The sequence below is a fragment of the Hirundo rustica genome, chromosome 5 (genome assembly GCF_015227805.2).
Source record: "Hirundo rustica isolate bHirRus1 chromosome 5, bHirRus1.pri.v3, whole genome shotgun sequence".
Taxonomy (NCBI): Eukaryota; Metazoa; Chordata; class Aves; order Passeriformes; family Hirundinidae; genus Hirundo; species Hirundo rustica.
The window spans coordinates 10,198,849-10,217,666 of record NC_053454.1 but is presented as its reverse complement, the minus strand read 5'-3'; the positions used below and the strand labels follow the sequence as shown (position 1 = coordinate 10,217,666).

General features: G+C 41.6%; 1 protein-coding gene across 12 annotated transcripts in view; it reads right to left on the bottom strand.

Annotated features, from left to right (window-relative positions):
* ABLIM2 (actin binding LIM protein family member 2) overlaps positions 1-18,818 on the bottom strand; it is a 126,444-nt gene that overhangs the window by 97,949 nt on the left and 9,677 nt on the right. For 2 of the 12 annotated variants that reach the window (XM_040064218.1, XM_040064221.1), the window contains exon 1: positions 238-268. The exons of the other annotated variants lie outside the window; for them this stretch is intronic. In XM_040064218.1, coding sequence (XP_039920152.1) covers positions 238-253 — 16 coding nt within the window. In that variant the 5' untranslated portion in view covers positions 254-268. Of the gene's footprint in view, positions 1-237; positions 269-18,818 lie in introns of those variants that run through there. 12 annotated transcript variants of the gene reach the window in all.

The following is an 18,818-nucleotide window of genomic DNA, read 5'->3' as shown; positions in this document are numbered from 1 at the left end:
CTGTCAGCTAACTACCAGAATCATTATCATTTCCAAATCATCATTCATATAATTAAAAGAACACAAAGCACAATTTACAATAAATGTTTAACCATCTTTCCCCACTCGGCTGTGTTTCCGCATAAACACAGTTGTTATTCTCACGACAGCATCAGCGATGTAGTTACCACAGCCGCAGATGAAAAACAAGTCATTTCAGGTCTAGGCTGACCAAAATGTGGAGTCACCACACTGTACCTGTATCTTCGGGCATTGCTGCACTAATTCCCCCAGGAGCACCGATGCTGGTGGCCGCTGCCGTGGGGAGCAGGATCCGCGGTGTGCGCTGCCACAGCCACAACCAGAGCCACAGCCAGAGCCACAGTCACAACCAGAGCCACAGCCACAACCAGAGCCAGGACCACAGCCAGAACCAGAACCAGAGCCACAGCCACCGCCACAGCCGCGACCCCAGCAGGGCCGGGCTCAGATGACTCCTGCAGCACCCACGCACAGGCGGGAGCCGGGCCAACCTCGCCGTCACCACCGTGTAAAAATAGCGCCCTAGAGAAGCCGAAATATTGTCACGTCCATGGGGGGTGGCACCACTGGCAGGGTCGTGGAGGGACCGGATGCGGGCCGTGCCAGCAAGGGGTGTCTTTTCATCAGGTGATACCAGAGCCGCTTCAGGGAGGCGCCGGGCACCTGGGGAGAAAGGCTACAAGAACTAAAACCTGCAACTCCTCGTCATAAATTAGAAATACAGGCTGAGGCAGCAGGAAAACCCCTTTAGGCATCCCCCAAACACAGTGGTCCTTTCCCTCTGCCGCAGGAGGACACAGCACTGCTGTCAGAAGGAGATGATGTAAGCAGTGAGATGCTCTCACTGTGCGATACCTGGCAGCCAAAAATCTCTCCCCTGATCGCTCATATGGAGTTGGAATGTGTTTCACTGGAATAACAGTGATGTGCTGAGCTATTTAAAGCACTACATGGGAACAGAACGAGCATTTCTATATGGACTCTGACTTTAGAAATCTATATGGTGAGTACACCACTGCCCTGGGCCATGCCAGACACGGTCTATACCTTTAAACAGCCCTCAGCTGACACGGCCTGAGACCCAGAGCACAGATCTGAAGTTGCCAGGTTCTACACAGAATTTAAAATATGAACTACTTGATTTAAAAAAATCTTCTATATGCATTCTCTTGCAGAAACTGCCTTTTGACATGAAACTCTTATGTCAGCTTTTTATTTTGTTCAATATTGTTGTGCTGCCTGAGTGAAGCCAAATCCATCCTCACACTCTTTTGGATCACCATCAGCCACCCTGGCTGAGCTCTCCAGATATTTGCAGGATTTGGCCTACTTAGTTTTTCCCAGCGGCTACTTCAGCTTGGCAGAAACACAAAAGGCACTTTGCTAAATGGCAACACTCCGAAGGCACATAAATTAATAGGCAGGAAAAGTGAAAGGGTTTTCATTCTTACACAGCCTTTCCCTCTGCTTGCCAGGCTTCCAAGGCTAAATGCTTGGTAAGTTGCATTTTAACGCTGCATGATCGCAATGCACACAGTGCACTGATTTGTATTTACAATTTGAGGTGCGATGCCTGAGCCTCCCCTGCAGTCTCACCACGGGGATACAGCAAAGGAGAAATCACACCCGGGGAGCTCAGAGGGTTTTCGTGGTGTTTCTGAGAGGCTCCATCACCACTCATGAGCTTCACAGGCACAAGGCACGAGGCCATTGCGCTTCATTAGCATGACGGGCTGGCTCGGGGGAGCGTGACAAGGGACAGCAGCGGCAGCAGAACAGGCGAGAGATCAGAGACCTGCTGCAAATGATCCAGAAAACCGTGTAGCTTTGGGCTGATTCCTCAAATCAACACAAACCAAACACCTGTAACTCCACTGTTTTAACAGTAATAACAGCACACTGCCCTTGCTACAGAAAAGGACAGGACACTTGTTTCCTCTTAAATTCTCAAGTGAAGTCCTGGTAGCCACAGCAGCGCTCTTGCCCATCCTCTGTTTCAGGTTTGCTTTTTCCAAGGTTACATTAGCCAGGTCAATGCCGTCACCAGCATCTTTGAAAACAGCAACCGGAATTTAGGCCACTCTGAAATGGATTAGTTGGCTGCAAAATCTTTATAACCTGTGGTAGCATGAGTTATAAAGGACATTTTAAAAAAGATTTCAGACCCATTCCTAATTAACTCATGCTTCTTTCCTGTACTCACTGCTCTCTTTCCCACTGTAAGCTAAAGTGAATGTCAGTAGTAACTGGACTGGTGATAGTTTAGTTTTAGGTAGTTCTTGCAATGAACAAGGAGTTAGACTTGATTACTTCCAGTTTGAGATATTCCAATAGGATTCTATGACTCTAGGAAGGTGACAGTACCTAGTCTAACCCCATCCTGTTCTTCCTGTTCTTCGCAGCACTTCACTAGGCCCACTTTGAGCTTCTTCCACAGTCTGTCTCTGAAAATGTTTTGGAACGATTAATTTATTAAAGGTAGAAGAACACAGAGTTTATTCTTCATGATAAAATATGGAAGTATTTTCTAACAAAGAATTTTTTAAAAATCAGATTTATAACACCACCTGAGATTCAGGGATTTTGCAATATACAACAGTTATGTACCTTTTAGCTTGCAGCAGCTCTTATGTTGCTTAGGATTGGCATATTGGTTTAAATTTTAGGTTGCCCTGTGTGGAGTCAGGAGTTGGATTCAACAATCCCCATGGATCCCTTCCAACACAGGAGCTTTTATGATACTATAAAACTATGTTCCTGGACTTTAAGTCACTCAAGTCTCTACCCATATATATGTCTGTTTAATAGCAAATGGGGACTACAGAGTCCAGTCTCAATACAGATGAAGATATTAACTTTCAATAAATAATCTCTAATTAATGACTTTGAAAATGCTAGAAAATACAAGAAATCATCACATTTCACAGGTGTCTTTTTTTTTTTTTTTACATTTAAAGATGTATTTTCTTCTCGGTTGCTAAAACTGGTTGCAGTGCTGCTTCATGGTTTTTTTTTTTTTGCTTTTTGTAGTTTTGATCCAGCTTAGTGATAATTTGGATTTTCTACTGGGGATAATACAATCACAAAGAGAGACGCTGCTGTGTTGACCAGTGACAGGACCCAAGGGAATGGCCTGAAGTTGTGTCAGGGGAGGTTTAAGTTGGATATCAGGAAAAGGTTTCTCACCCAGGGCATGGTTGGGCACTGGCACAGGTTCCCAGGGCAGGGGTGACAGCACCAAACCTGACGGAGCTCAAGAAGTATTTGGACAATGCTCTGGGGCACATGGTGTGACTTCTGGGGATGGTGCTGTGCAGGGCTAAGACTTGGAACTTTGAGGATCCTTGTGTGCCCTTTCCAACTCAGGATACTCTATTTTATGAAAAATGCAATAAAATTAAATATACCTCTCTATATATTATCAATATATCTCTATACTGACACTGATTTTGGTAATATTTTATCACTAGGACAAAATAAAATTAAGTAATAGATGTTTCCTTCTAATTATCATAATTTTTTAACTTAACTGTTGTATTCCTAGCAGCTGTGCCCAAAGTTGGAATGAATGGCCCGCGTCCCCAAGCATTCATGACAGAAACAAAAAAGGACAAACCCATGGCAGAAGTGAAAATGAGCAGGAAAAGGGCAAATGAGTTCAGTAAATGGTGCCTCTACATCTAAACTCGTCTTCCAACTTTCTGCCCAGCCTCTCTTGCACGAATCCCGTTTCTGCTGGGAATGAACTTGCAAAACCGCCCAACTCTGCCCTCAGTGGCGCCCGGCATGCCACCAAAACTGATCCTGCTCAGAAACAGCCTGAGTTTAAACTTCTGGCTCTCAAACACCTCCATCCTCAAGTCCATGCATGAGATAACACTTCTCATTAACTGCACAGCCATGAGCCACGTGCACGGTCCTCTCCAATGGAAACACATACAAGCAGGTCAGAGACAGTGGGCTCGTACAAGGCACTGAAGTGAAGAACCTGCTTTAGCAGGGAGCTTGGGCCAGATGAACTCCAGAAGCCCCTTCCAACCTCAACCACTCTGTGATTCTGTGAATCCTGCATATTTATGAAGCAGGAAAAATCAGGCTGAGGATCCACTCTGAGCTCTGACAGAGAGCAAGCAGCTGTGTCTGCTCCAGAGGTAACTGGGTCATGAGTCCCGCTCTGCTCCTTGCTATCTCTTGGGAATAAAGAGCTTCCTTCAGCCTTGAAATCCATGATGACAGACCTTGACTGCTGGCCAGCAAGTTGGATGAATAAAAGCAGAACTTCTCTCACTCCCCGCTCCTTCTTCCAAGGGGGACCTCTCTATGGCAGACCTAGATCCAGACCAAAGCTGGCATTATCCCCCTGTGCTCTCCCAACTAGAATGAAAGCACCACCTAATATTCTTCAGAAAACTGTGCACCCAAAATAGTGAGCAGAAATCAAACATAAACCCTACAAAGCCTTAAGCAGAGATTTTTACAATGGGAAACAGTGGTGTATCAAACCTAAAAATAGGGTGCAAGAAAATGCTTAAAGAACTGAAAAAATCAAGCACTGCCCCATCAAGAGGTGAGAGCACATGCAGAATGCAGTCTTCAAAGTGACCCAGGTCAGAGGATAAAGGAATAGGGTCTGGTCAGCAGCAGAGAGACAAGGAGAGCCACAGTGATGGTCCCGTATGTCACACATCCTAGGAAATGAACCTGCCACACAGGGACTCTGCTGACCTTATGAAACTCATAGGGATTGCCAGTAAAATGGAGCAGACATCAGATAAGGAAAGATTTGCTTAAGCAGAGGTCATAGGCTACTATTTAACCCAGAGAAAACCTGCCATTTAATAAGGATAAGGCAAGCAATTAACAAAAGATATTAGTTTCTAAAAGATCAGGCACGATAAGGGAATTTTCACAGAAAGGACTTCAGAAATCAAGAGGGAAACTGTATACCCAGTGGTGAGCTCGGATAATGGGATGTATTGTATTAAGAGAAGACATCCTGGCTGCAACAGAAAAGGTACTGTAACAAGAACCACCCAGGAAAAAAACAGAATCCAAACCCAGCATTTTATGGGAAGGAAATCAAAGAAGCAGAACGAGGCAATAAATGTCAGTTGGTGTGGCCAAAAATGGCACGTGGTAGGCAAGAGACTTAGAAAAACTCATTTATAACTTTGAATACAGGAGGATTTAAACTACAATGTGAATTTGGAATTTAGGGGATAGTGAGTGGTGCAAAAAAGATGACAGGCACTGCAAAGATGCCAAGATAATTTTTGGATATTTCTTTTGGTACTAAATGAACACATGGAGAAGGTTTTCAAGGGAGGATTCTTCTGTATGGGCTGATGCTACATGCACACGAAGAGAGAAAGAGATTACTAAATTTTAACTTATCATTGTTTTATATATAAAATTACCATTCAAATTGTCTGGATTTTTAATCAATGGAAATTTCAAGTGCTTAAATAAAGAGTAAACAGAAGTATTACCTAAAGAATTCAACCAACTTAAAGGATCTTTATTGCATTGCTCTCTTCTGAAAAGTTACACAGACACTGTCACAATTCTGCAATCACCAGCTACCTATCATACCAAATTATCAAATGGTGATGTGGGTTGGGTGCTATTCAGAAAAAAGAAAGATTCAACCTCTCATGTATTTTAATTAGAAACAATAAATTTAACTTTAAAGGTTTCTTACCAAAAAAAAAAAAAAAAAAATTGCAGCTACCCCACCCCCATCATCCCTCACAAAATTGGGACATTTTGAGAGTTACAAAGCCTGGGTCTATGTCTAAGAGAACTCATGTGCCTGAAATGCCACACACATTAAGTCCAAAGCTGCAAGGCTGGAAACCCCTCCTTGACATATCCAAGGGCTGGATTTTTCACTTCCCATTTCCCAGCTGACCATGGGTGACTGTGAAAGCACCTTTGGCTTCCACATGCAGTGGGAACAGCTATGTGTGCTTGTCTGCAGCTTGTGTCCCCCGTGAGTGTGGGTACCGAGTTACTCGGCGTCACCCAGCAGATCGGAGAAGTTTCTATTTGAAGAGTTACCTTCCTGGTTTTCCAAGAAACAACTCTGTGACCAAAGAGACCTCTCTGAATCCTCGTCACATTTGTTGGATACACTCACCCCACAAGCCTGGGATGTCTTTCTTCCACAAACCCTGCAGCTCAGTCCAGCTATGGTGATGGCATGACCAGGACAGTTTAGAGATGGCCATGCAGATAGCCTTGTGCAAAAAAAGCTGACTATCATCCTCAGATTGAGGCCACCTGAAAAAGTGGCAAGGTGAGTTTTATGCCAGTAGATCCTATAGGGAACCATGGGTGCAAATTCCTCTTCCTCAGAGCCTCAAGCAGCTGCAAGTCCCACCCTGGTGTTAGAAGAGATAGCTCTGCTCAGGTTCGCAAAGGAGAGAGACACTGAAAATAATATTTAGGATCTCAACTGCAAATCCCAAGTGAAAAGCCCTGAAGAAGAAATCTGCCCCAAGAGGGGAGTGGGGATTTCAGACACATCCTCTTCTGCAGCACTGTGTCCTGCACACACACAACTCCCAGCACTTTAATCCTTGCCTTCAGCCCACAGTGACCACGCCAGAGAACATTTTTCTGTCTGCCTTCCAAATCCCATTCTCTGTGAAGGGATGTAGCTGCAAAGCAGCAGGTAAGATCCAAATCCTACCTAAATACATTCATTTTGTTTGATGATCACTGAGGAATTTTTCAACAACGGGGAGTGATGTTTTGAAAGCAAAAAAGAAGTAATTGTTGGAAATGTGATGCTGTTACACGTAACCCTGTTCCCAGTAAGGTCCACCAGTAAAACCATTATTGATCTGGTTGAAGACTTTCATCAGCATTCATTTCTGAATTCTGTCAAGTTTTGATCTTAGCAGTTGGCTCATCACAACCAGAAAGTTCAGCCTTTCCCCTGCGTGCCTGAGGTTACAATTTCCCATCACTAACATCTGAAATGCAATTATGTCTCCGATCTCACTTTAATTCCAAGAAACAAAGTAGATTTTTTTTATTATTATTATTGGAGTGTGTCTAAATTAATGGATATTCTTCATTGCTTAGTTCTACTATAAGCAGCTCCAAAATCTCAAGAATCAACTTAAAAAAAAAAAAAAAACACAACTCACTGGACTGTATATCTATTACTGTTCTGCACCTTCCTGGCTGCCTGATGATCACTTCTAGCACCACCAGTTACCCAAACCACATTCCTGCCAGTCCCCTCATCTTTAGAGAATTCTTTCTTGGAGAGCTGTGATCCAATACCAGAAACAGTCACTGTGGTACTGTTTTCTGGCCCAGGTCCGTAGCACCTGCTGGGTGCACCCCTGCTCTGCATCGCTCTTCACACGGGCATCTGCTCCATCTGTATCCTCAAATGGGGGAGGGGGACAAGCACATTCCCTGGCTTGGAAATGAGCAAATGTTTGCAACTGGGGAAAAACAGTGTAGAAGGAATTTCCATGGCTCATTTGTCTTTCCATTCCCTGGTAAAAACAGAGTAATAATAACAACGATGCCTGTTTGTTACAGCAACACCAAAAAGCAAAAGCAAGATAATATAGAATTCATTTTGCTAGCCAAGCCACAATATACCACACCAATCATTAAATAAAATAATTTACTAACTTTCCACTAATACTATATGAAATACGTTTCTAAAAGGGTTACAAATAATAACCTAAGGACCTTTGCAAAGGCTATTTCCTTTTCATGTTGCAGTCTACAGCATTAAAAATGACTAAAATAATTACTTTGAAATATAAAATATAACTCCTGCTTTTATTTGCCCTGCTTAATTTGGCATTAGAATGGGATTAGCTCTTCTTGTACTGCAATCATAGAGTTAATTCAAATATACATAGATCGTGATGTTTCTGAAGTTCTGATGCTAAAGTCACACTACCACACACAGTGCAATTTAGTTATCTTTGGTTAATTTGTCACAGTGTAAGAATTTCTTCTTAGATTCAGTTGCACCCATACAAATCTAATTCTGCTTCACCCCCATCAGATGAACCAGCATGCTGCCTCCCTTTTTACATTCAGGCTACACAATTTCTGCAATTACCTCTTGACACGGCATTCATAGCAGAAACGTGTTACATTCACACAAACACGACCCCAGAGCCTTCAGCTACAGTGCTACTTCTCGCACAGTTCTATTACCAACAGGAACATTTTTGAGGTATCTCTACAACGTGCTTTTAGACCAAGTTTTGAGCCGCTTAATTTGCAAACCACCACCTCATTGAGAATGCAAATGAGTTTTAGTTCAAAATAAATATTTTGTTCTGAAGACTTATATTCACCTTTTACAGACAGAAGGGGAAGCAGCAACATCATCTCATAAAATCATATTTATAAAAACAATTATATTGTTCAGCATTTTCCCAGGTAATGGACAGAAAAGCAATTCAGTGAAGGACAGATGAAAATCCAATGCCAAATTCCACACAAACCTCTCTCCCCTGATTTCAACAGGGTTGAAACATGAAGTATCTTGTGTCAAGTGAACAGTAGTGTGGTCAGGAGATCCTGAAGCACGCTATTCCCCATCCAGCCTCTGAACCTGGCTAACTCCTCACATTCTGCACAAAACATACAATTAATCTAAAACTGTAGCCAAGGTCTGTCTGGTGAGCACAGAGAACCTTTACTTCCCTTTGTCTCAAGAGAAGCCTTTATCTCTGTCCCTAACAGAGAAAAGCCTAGCAAGTCACTGCAATGTGGAGCCTGACAGCCCCCTGGGCAGATGTAGGTCACTCCTCCTCCTCACAAGGGCAAGGAAACCAGGAGTTTCATCTGGCTGCAAGCTGCTCCAATTGCCAATAATCCTACCAATTCGAGTCTTTAATAACAACCTACTAAGACGGCAGTGACGCAGGATGCTGTCCCTTGACCTACATGCCGCCAAAGCGAGACTTGGGCTGTTGGGCCATCAGGGACACAGCTGTCCAAGGACCCAGCCCGTGCCAAAACACGTTCTAGTACATCCCCCTCTTGCTGACTGCCTGGCTCCGAGGCTGTTTGCTCCCACAGTCCTCCCACCTTAAGTGCTTCAGGTTCCCTTTCACCACCCCACGCCGGATGGTCGCTCACACATGGGTTTGGTCTTCTCACTGACAGCTGCTCTTCGGGCAGTTGGCTTTATGTAGAAATTATGCATAGCCAAATCTGGGGGACCATGGGGTGCAGGGATGTGTCCGTACACAGCCAGCAAGAATCCAACAGGCACATGCAGCCCCACCAAACCAATCCACACACAGTTTAAGAACAAAGGACAAGCTATGGCCGTGAGGTGCTGGGCTCATCCAGAACAGGACAATACCCAACCGCCAGTCTACTTGCAACCAATTCAATTTACTTCTAATTTAGCTCTATTTTCCCACAAACACTCCCTGACTGCCCTTAACGACTCCTTTTCCCAACTTCAATCCTTCTCCTGGACATCTCTCTTCTCCTGGGCACACAGTTTCTCCAAACATTCCTGGAGGAAGTGAGTCACCCTTACAGTTTCCCAGGGCTGCAACACCTGGGAGTTCTGTTCACCCTTCCCCACTGCTGACCGTGTACCAAAGGAGCATCAGATCACAGTCTGGCACTGCTCTATTCCCAGAGCATCACAGAAAAATGACAGTTTTAATTAAAGAGAAGCCCAACTTTAGTTTAATGCAACACACAGAAAGAACAAGTGATCCATGGTACCACAGCACATTTACAGTGTTTATTTCCAAAACAGAGGATAAACAAAGATAAATCTCCTCCCTGTCCAAATACTCCTAAAGTAAATTACGATTTACATAGTAAATATCCTATCACATCCCACTTCCCTCTATCATTTGGAGTGGCAGCCCTGCTCTCACTGAATTAAAGAAAGACAATTCTGCTTTGTAATGAATGAAATCAACATTCTCTCCTGTATGACTTGGTTTTCTGCACTGCTAAGCACCATCATTATCTGGACTTTAAAATTTCTTCATTTTAATAGTGTTTCTGTAGAAACAGGCCTGAATTTCAAAAAGTTATTTTTCAAGGTGGTCTCTTAAAATACAGATGTGCTCGTAGCACTGAGGGAGGTACCTAAGAAAAACATAGTCTAATAAAGTTACACTAATCAAGCTGGAAGCAGTGAGTACTAATTTCATATTCAAAGCATGATATGCAACTCCATGAGAAGACTGATGGGCTTGTCAGGGTATGAAAAAATTATATGATGCAACTGAATTATCTCAGGAATACAGTTTCTTACGTAAGAGCTAGGAAAAGGACACAATCAGGGCTAACGTGCTAAATAAGCAGAGAACTAGGAACAATTCCTTAACACAATCCAACTCTTACCTATGTAATAATTTTATCTACAACTGTCACTGGGGCTGTGGAAAATGTGACATCTTGTGGAAATGCTTCTCTCTACTCACAACCAGCTAGCTCACCCAACCAATTAGACCTTAGGCGCCGAAAGCAGAAAACTCTGAATCAGCCACCATGACTTGCAGAAACCCTTAATTTGACCTAGCTTCTGGACTCAGTTATTCTGAAAACATTTTTCATACTGTCAATCACAAATCAGCCCCAACTCTTTAAGTGACTCTAATAGTAATGTTTGCTGTATCACTAACAATTAGAAATTTCGCTATCTCAATTTAAGTCCCCTTTCCAATGCTGAGCTGAAACAGAGTTGAAAACTCTGGTCTGAATTTCAGTCTGGCACAAAACAACGATTTCCACTTATGCTCCAAGCCATACAAGCTTGGTGACCCCCATGATGTCACAGGTTCCCTGTCTGACACACAGCTAGAGCCCAGGGCAGACAGTTTTAATGCCTTGCACTGCACCACTGAGTTCATAACAACAATGCTTTTAGGCACCTTCAAATTTCCACAGCACTGTGAGCAAGACTAACATGTCATCTTTTCCAATGGCAGCTGTAACCTTCAAAGGACCACGTTTCCAGTTCTTCCCTCTATGTAAACATGAGCTTTATACAAATAGAGAGATCAGGTAACACTTCAGCCTTCCATTGTTTGCTAGAGTTTCCTGAAATGCTACTGCCAATAGCAATGCAAATTTTATCAGAAGGGTTAGTGACTCCCGGACAAAGTCACTCATTGAGAACACTGTATATGACACAATGTGCAAATATATTTTATTAAAAGCAAGGATATAATATCTAATGGTTTAAGCATTTCTCTTAGGCAAAAATTAACAATGTGTGGTATAGCATAATAAAAATGAAACATCTTTAATCTCTTGCTTCAAAATTAGGCCCTGAAAGAGGAAATTCTCTTTCTGCACTTTCAAAATGTTACAAACTCTTACTTCCAGATGCTGATTACACAAGTCAGGATATAACCAAATATTAAATATATGTGCAAAATGTATCTTTAATGTAGACTCATATCAAAACTTCACAGACTAAGTGAAAAACAAAGGAAGAAGAAAAACAAAGAAAAAACCCGCAAAGCTGCCTCTTTTAGGGGAAGATTTGTAAAACGATAGAAAACCCCTGCATACAAGTACCTGGGAACTGCTGGCCAACATAGATGTGGTACTGAGGAAGAAAAAAAAAAAGGACCGGGGGAAATGCAAACCCTACCAACTACTATTTTCAATAATAGGAGAACAACAAGAGGTTCTCTAGAGCTGAGAAATAGCAGGAGATCTCTGTCTAATCTTGGGCCCTGCTATTCATACAAAATAGGCCTTTCTTCATACTATTTTCTCAAGAAAATGTAATTTTGCAAGGAACACCTGCTGTCAATTCTTCCTCTTAACCAAAATAATAAAAAGTGGTCCAAAGACTAGTTAACCTTTAAAAAAAAAAAAAAAAAAAAAAAGGAATACTGTGTCATTCTACAATTGTTGTCTAAAAATACAGGGTTTTGTTGATAAATATTGTTTTGTCAAGATAGTGTCACGGAGGTTTTCTATACACACAGCAGTAAAAATATCTTGATTTAGAAATACACCATTAACACAAGGACATTCTATCCAACTCCTGAGAAAGCTGCAGAATCCCTGCACCTCTAGTTCAAGAATATTTTCTGCTGCACTTCACATTTTGCTTCTTATAAACCTCTATTTAACTTTCTTTCCAGTTTCAGATCAAATCTGCCACCTAATTCCTACCTTCAGTGTCATTACTGACAATCTGCGAGGGTGGTTATATCCATACAGGTGTAATCAACACTTATTTACAAATTGATCAGGTTAATTTCAGCTGTGAGTTCCACTTAGCATCAGGTAAGGGTAAAAGAAAATTTCTGGAAGTTATCTCTCTGTCCTCCAGACAGGCAGCCCAAGTGTCCAACCATACAGCACTGTAGCAGCAGTCCCCAGAGATGCTCCAGCAGTCTGACAGATTTCCCACTTCCACATTTGGTCTGTTAATAATTACCAGAAACCGGAAAAAGACAGAAAATAAACTCATCATTATCACTGTGAAACCTACTGAGAAGGAGTTTTCCATTAATTTTGTATGTTCCCTTTCCAGCCAGTGAGATTACATTTGGACAAAGGTAAAATTATAACAAGCACTTTAAAGTTTATTATTCTACTTACATTTAGATTTAAGATTTAATTAATTTTATTTGAAGCACTGATCCAAAACCTTTCAAACACACTCAGACCTACTCAAAAGCCTTAATATTTATATGATAAACCTCAACTTTGGCACATATCAGTCCTTTTATTGGTTGTAAGATTAGATATGGACATAATTAGAAAATGTAATAAAATAAAGTTTGCTTTTTTAAACTTGAAATTCCTCTATCTTTAAATAAAAGCTCATTTTTCTCAGTATGTTTTGCTATCATTTTACAGACAGTTTTACTTTGCTGAGATTATACCTCTCCTATCTAGGAATTTCTTATATATTTTACATTCACTCAAAAAGAAAATAATGGTCCCAAGATTCAACTTTAAATCAAGACACTAGCTCAGAATTGGTCTGGCTGTAATAACAACACATTAAATTATAATGAGAAGCTGTATACTCTGCTGTGCAGCAAAGCCATAGACCATTAGAATTTTATTCTCAGGTCAGCTGTACAAGAGATTAGATCTTTTAATTATCTGTCACAGAATGGGAGTTAGGAGCCCTGAATCCATTCAGCTGTTCAGTTTGTGACCTGCAGAAATAAATCTGACCTCTTACAAAGCACATGTAAGCACCACACACACTCTGAGGCATGGCAAGGCTTTTGAAATCACCATGTAACTCTGGTATTACACTGTGCTCCAGAATAACTGAGCTTCCACTGGAAATGTATGTGAGCCTGTGTTTTTTGGAAGTGCTGCACAAGAGTCCCAGAAGCATTGTCGTGCTGCCCTGCTTTAGCTTTAAATGTAATTTTAATCATGCCAAAGTCAAGTTTAGCACTCCCACACTCTATATTTAGAACCAGAATAATTTAGGTTGGAAGGCACCTCTGGAGGTCATTTAGTCCAGCCTCCTCCTCAGCACAGATCCCACTGGATCAGGTTGCACAGGGCCTCGTCCCGTCCAAACCTCAAACCTCCAAGGCTGCCCCTTTCCCTACTCCAGTGCTTTACAATCCTCTTGGGAATTTTGTTTCTTCTTGTACCTAATCAGAACTTTGCCAGATTGCAAGCTGCCACGGGATTCACTCCTGTCCTTTTGCCACACACCTCTGGGCAGAGCCTGGGTCCCCTTTCTCCAGCCCAGCAGCGGGACATGAAGACATGATGCTGTCCCACAGCCCCTCAAAGGAGCCTGGCTCCTGCAGACCCTCCTTGTACATCCAGCCTCTGCCCATCCAGGCTGCCTGTCCACAGCCCTGCTCCACTTCTTCCCAGCGCCAGGACCTTGGCATGACAGCAAAGCAGATCTCTCTAAAATCCCTCTCTAACATGAACACCACCAGAGGTGAGTGAGGACACAAATTTAAGGCAAGGTGATTAAAATTAGCCTTCCAAACTCATATTTTATATCATTTGAAAGCTGGCCCAGCATTCAGTGCTGCTGAACACCTTTAACTCGCAGCATCTTGCCCATCCAGGTTTTTTACACTGCCATCTTCCATCAGAGCATCATGTATCATAAGTAACAACCCAAAACTCTTCTATCTGGATCTGCCATAAAGGAACCTGGAAAGCCTTGAGGGGCCACCAGAATTTCACAGCAAAAACAGAGCAGCCAAACAGTTTTTCAATCTATGCACATACCAAACATACATAGAAACCAAGGCAGCTTACAAAGTTACACATTTGACACTGCAGTTTGCCATAGAAGTAGAGATTTTGTTGAGACAATAAATACCAATCTCACCTAACAATATATCCTCAGGATCACAGGCATTACTGCACAGGCATTACTGCACAGGCATCCAGTTTCCTGCAGCCCCTACACCCTGCCCAGGTTCCTTGCAATGTAAAGAACAGGCAATGTGATTAACGCTGCTAATCTGGCTGCAATGTGAATTTTGGCTGACTCTTCCATATGGGAACTCTGAGAGTTTTGACTGCAATATAAGAAGTATTGTTAAGCCTTGAAGTTCTATCACAGCCTTGAAATACTTGTTTTAAATTAAGTACCATCCCTCAGAGATATATGACTGTGCAGCAATCTGTTCTTTAGTTTTTTATTAGATTAATTTGGTTATAGTTGTCATAGTTGCAGAAAAAGGTTAAAAGTTTTTAAGATTCTATAAACTCTTCTCATCCCTTTCCAGTATGAACAACATAAACAAAATGCAAATGGTAAAGAAGAGGCTCCAATTTCCATTCCAACTTATGATTATGGATGCCCCTGCTTGTGATTTTTCCCTTAATGTTCTTGTGCATGTAAATGGCCTAATTAATAGATCTCAGAGATATGCACAAGGTTTTGGTTTCTGCTTTTATACTCTCTGGAAAATTGATGATACTATAGTATTTTTTTAAAAAAATACAAAATATATGTACTTAAATAAGTCCTAGAGATACACTACAATACTTTGTTTTGGAGAAAGAACACCAATCACACGAGTTTTGGTCTGAAGTGACCTTCCCAGCATGTTGGGAAGAGCTGGCAGGGCAGTTCCCACTCACCAGCCAAGGAAAGGAAAAAATATTCTGGGGAAAAGAAAAAAAAAAAAAAAAAAAAAAAAAAAAGAGAGAGAGAGAGAGAGAGAGAGAGAGAGAGAAAATACTCTCACAGCAAGTGATATTCCTCTTGGAAATGGCAAAAGTGGCCACTTTGTTCCACTCACTGATTTTCTGGTGGGGGAAACAGGACAATGGTGTCAATGCCCACAGCTGAGCATCTTGTACCAAACCAAGGCAGGGGCCAAAAGCATCTCACCAACACGGCTGGTACCAAGGGATCCAGAACTGCCCCCAAGCCCACCATCACTCAGAGCAAATCCTGAGCTGCTGGATCCATCTGTGTACCTTTTACTATAATACCTCATTTTCCAGCCCCTAGGCAACTGACAGAGCAGATGTCACTGAAATGACTTAATGCATTAAGCTGCTATTTGTTAATTCTGATGTGGAAAATGTGTCACACTCTAAATAGTTTAGTATGTTAATGTACCACTGCAGCAACCTACAGCAATTGTTAATCATTTTACTTTATTTATCATACTTATTTTGCTTTAAATCATAATTAAAACTTGTTTTCTTGCTTCGTTTTAAGTGTACTTACTCTTAACTTCACCTCCAGTTTCCTCAAGCTGAATAAACAAAACTATTCTCACATATAAACATTTAACGTCCTAGGATATTTTATCTACCATTTGCTAAATTACGAAGGACAGATGCAGATAAAACTTTCAGTATAATATATTCTGTTAACAATCTGCAGCACAGTAATTCATAAATGAAGGGACTCTGGGAATAACAGCTTTGAGGAATAACAGCTTAATTTCTGTGTCTGCATAAGAAAGCTGACCAAAGCTATATTTCCAATGGGTTGCTGAGTAATATTATTAAAATCTGAAATCTAAATATTCTTATTTGAACCAAATTTTTTCCAAAAATTTTCATCAAAATTTTAATTCTAAGGTAAGAGCAGATTTTAATAACTGCAGAATGAAGTTTTATTTCTAATATAAATACACAGTTCCTTATGCTTCAATGGGATTATGCATGACAGTACAGCTAGTCTTGAGCCTGAAGATTATTCATCTCAAAAACTTTTAAGGAATCAATTTTAGAATCATTTTTAAAACATTATGATGAGCAGCACAAATGAGGAATTCGAAGCTGTAAAGATGAACACCGCACATTTGAAACTGAAGGAGCAATATGAAGTCTACTGAATTTTTCTGTGCATTCACGAGAGATGCTGCAGAGCCTTATTAGCCTGACGAACTCTAAGCATGTATCAGTAAAAATAATCCTCTTGCATGTAGCTGCAGCCCTTTGATAAGTCAGCATCCCTTGCATTAGCACTTCTGGTTTATTGAGACTCTGGGCACAAGACACATTCAGTTTGCCAGAGCCTTGCCTTGTTGATCTGGGTTATGCATTGCACTGTGACAAGCCTTTCCTACAGGCACTGCAGGGCTGGCTGCTGCTTCACCAGCGGGGTCATGTCAACAGCTCTGCAAATAACCCTCATGAACCTCTTAAACCGCAATGTAAAATCAAAATTGTGGAGTGCACTTTTAAAAATACAGCTTCTGAAACACACTTCTGTGCTTGCAAACCCAGTTAAAGGATAACGTTGTATGACACCGAGGAATTCCTGCAAAGAAACACCTGTCTGCTTTTTTCTGTACAGCAGGCTCATCTGACTTGATGGTGGGCAAACAGCCACTCCTAGCTGAGACTGCATGGCCCATTGCACAACGGGTGCAGGCACAACCCACTGTGAGACACCTCTGGAACAAAGGCCAAATGTCATCAAGAGGCTTCTAGCAACAAAAAAGCTGGAAGGAGTGTGCTCAGCAACTTCATAACCACCCTGTGCTGGTCCCCAGCAGGCACCCCCAGCGTGGCTCCACCTCTCCTTGGAATAGCTCTCATTATGCATATGCTTTTCCCCCAAAAATTAAATTATACCAGCAGTGACACACTTCTGCAATGATGAAATGACCAAAACCTGCTGACAAAGAAATGAACACAGGAATCTGACAATTCCAAACAGAGAGCAATAGGACAAAAACAACAGGGTGCACTTTGGTCAGATTATTCAAGATGGACTTGGTTGTCTCAATGTCTTTTGAAGAGGAGTGCCAAGTGTGGCTTGGAGCAGGTTCCCTTTATCTAGATAAAGGTGCTCAGTAAAGAAGCCTGACTCAGTACCAGCCCTCAGAAGTGAAATAATCTTCACGCCAACAACTCAGCTTTCAGGTCACTGGGGGATACAAAAGCTGACGCGTGCTATCAGCGTGACCTGGAAAGGACCACAAATATTTTCTAAATTACCTATTGAATCCATGTGATTGCAACTAATGAAAGCTGCAGAAACTGAAAAATTGGAAACCTCAAACTCCAGGTTCCCTACCCAGCTGGGAAAGGGAGATGGGTGAGCAGAGAGAAACATGGAGCTTTTCCACTTTGCTGCACTCATCTGTAACAACGGCCTTTGGGGAAATACTAACCTAAGCCTGTCTCTAGAGGAAAAGGCAGCACGTTATCTCTTTGCCACGTTATGCCACCTTTAAAGAGCTTTCAAGAACTGGCAAGTGACAGTGACAGCTGCTGGCAGGGGTCTGCTGGGACAGGCGTCACTGTGGGCTGCACAGATTCCTTGGTGGGGCTGCACGCTCACAGCTTGGGTGCCAGCACATGCTGACTTTTCCTACCATCTTAAAAAAAACCCCAAAACATATTCCAGGGTTAGGTTCTAGGGATTTTTTTTTTTTAAGGATTTTACATGTGCAGTTTGATCTGATGGGTGACATCAGTTGCAATCTTGGTTTCTTTTTGAAATTAAATCTCTTCATGGAAATGATCCAGAGAGAAACAAAAATCAAGGGCAGAAATATTTAGGCTGCCAGGGGCATGGGGTTGGCAGCAGGAAACCGGCTTTGTTGCAGTTGGTTTTCTCAAGTCCAACTCTTCCCTCTCTCCTCGAGCCACTGGACAAGCTAAGGACCACATAATATTTTCAAAACTTTGGGAGAGATGGCAAAAAATTAACCTTTCATTTTCCTTTCTTACATCTACAGACAAGTGTCAGCCATTCATGCCAATGCCAAAAATAACCCAAAATGTCTTAAGTCTTACACATGTAAAGTCAGAATGACCTAACAGAACGAACATTTAATTCAGACTTTCATATTTCAGACTGTTCCTCTCCTGACTAATCTTACCCAACTCAGGTCACAAATCTCTACTCAGTTCTGCATGCACAAGCAAATCCCCTTCTCTTGTGAGAGCTTTGCAGTCAATTGACAAATACTATTAGAAAGCTAAATACATTTACAAAAATATGAGCACCAACATACCATAATGAAACTACCAAAAAGAAACCCTGACATCAGAGAACATAAATGTAATACATCCTACCAAAAAAGGAAGGGGCTCCTGCAAAACATGGCAAAAATGTCTTAAAGATATGATGTTATCTTTTAGTTTAGGATTAAAAACCTGTGTTTACCAGTGACACAAAGCCAGAGACATCTTCACCCAATAGTTTACAAACTATATAAACTGCAGTCAGAAAAAATACAGGGAATATTAATATGTCAGCAACTCTCGTAATCATGACATTATTAGTATTTCAGATTTTTCCAATAATTTATTGCATTATTGCTTTCTTTAAGCCATACCATTTCAGGATGCTTACAAAGAAGTGTATCCAATAAAAA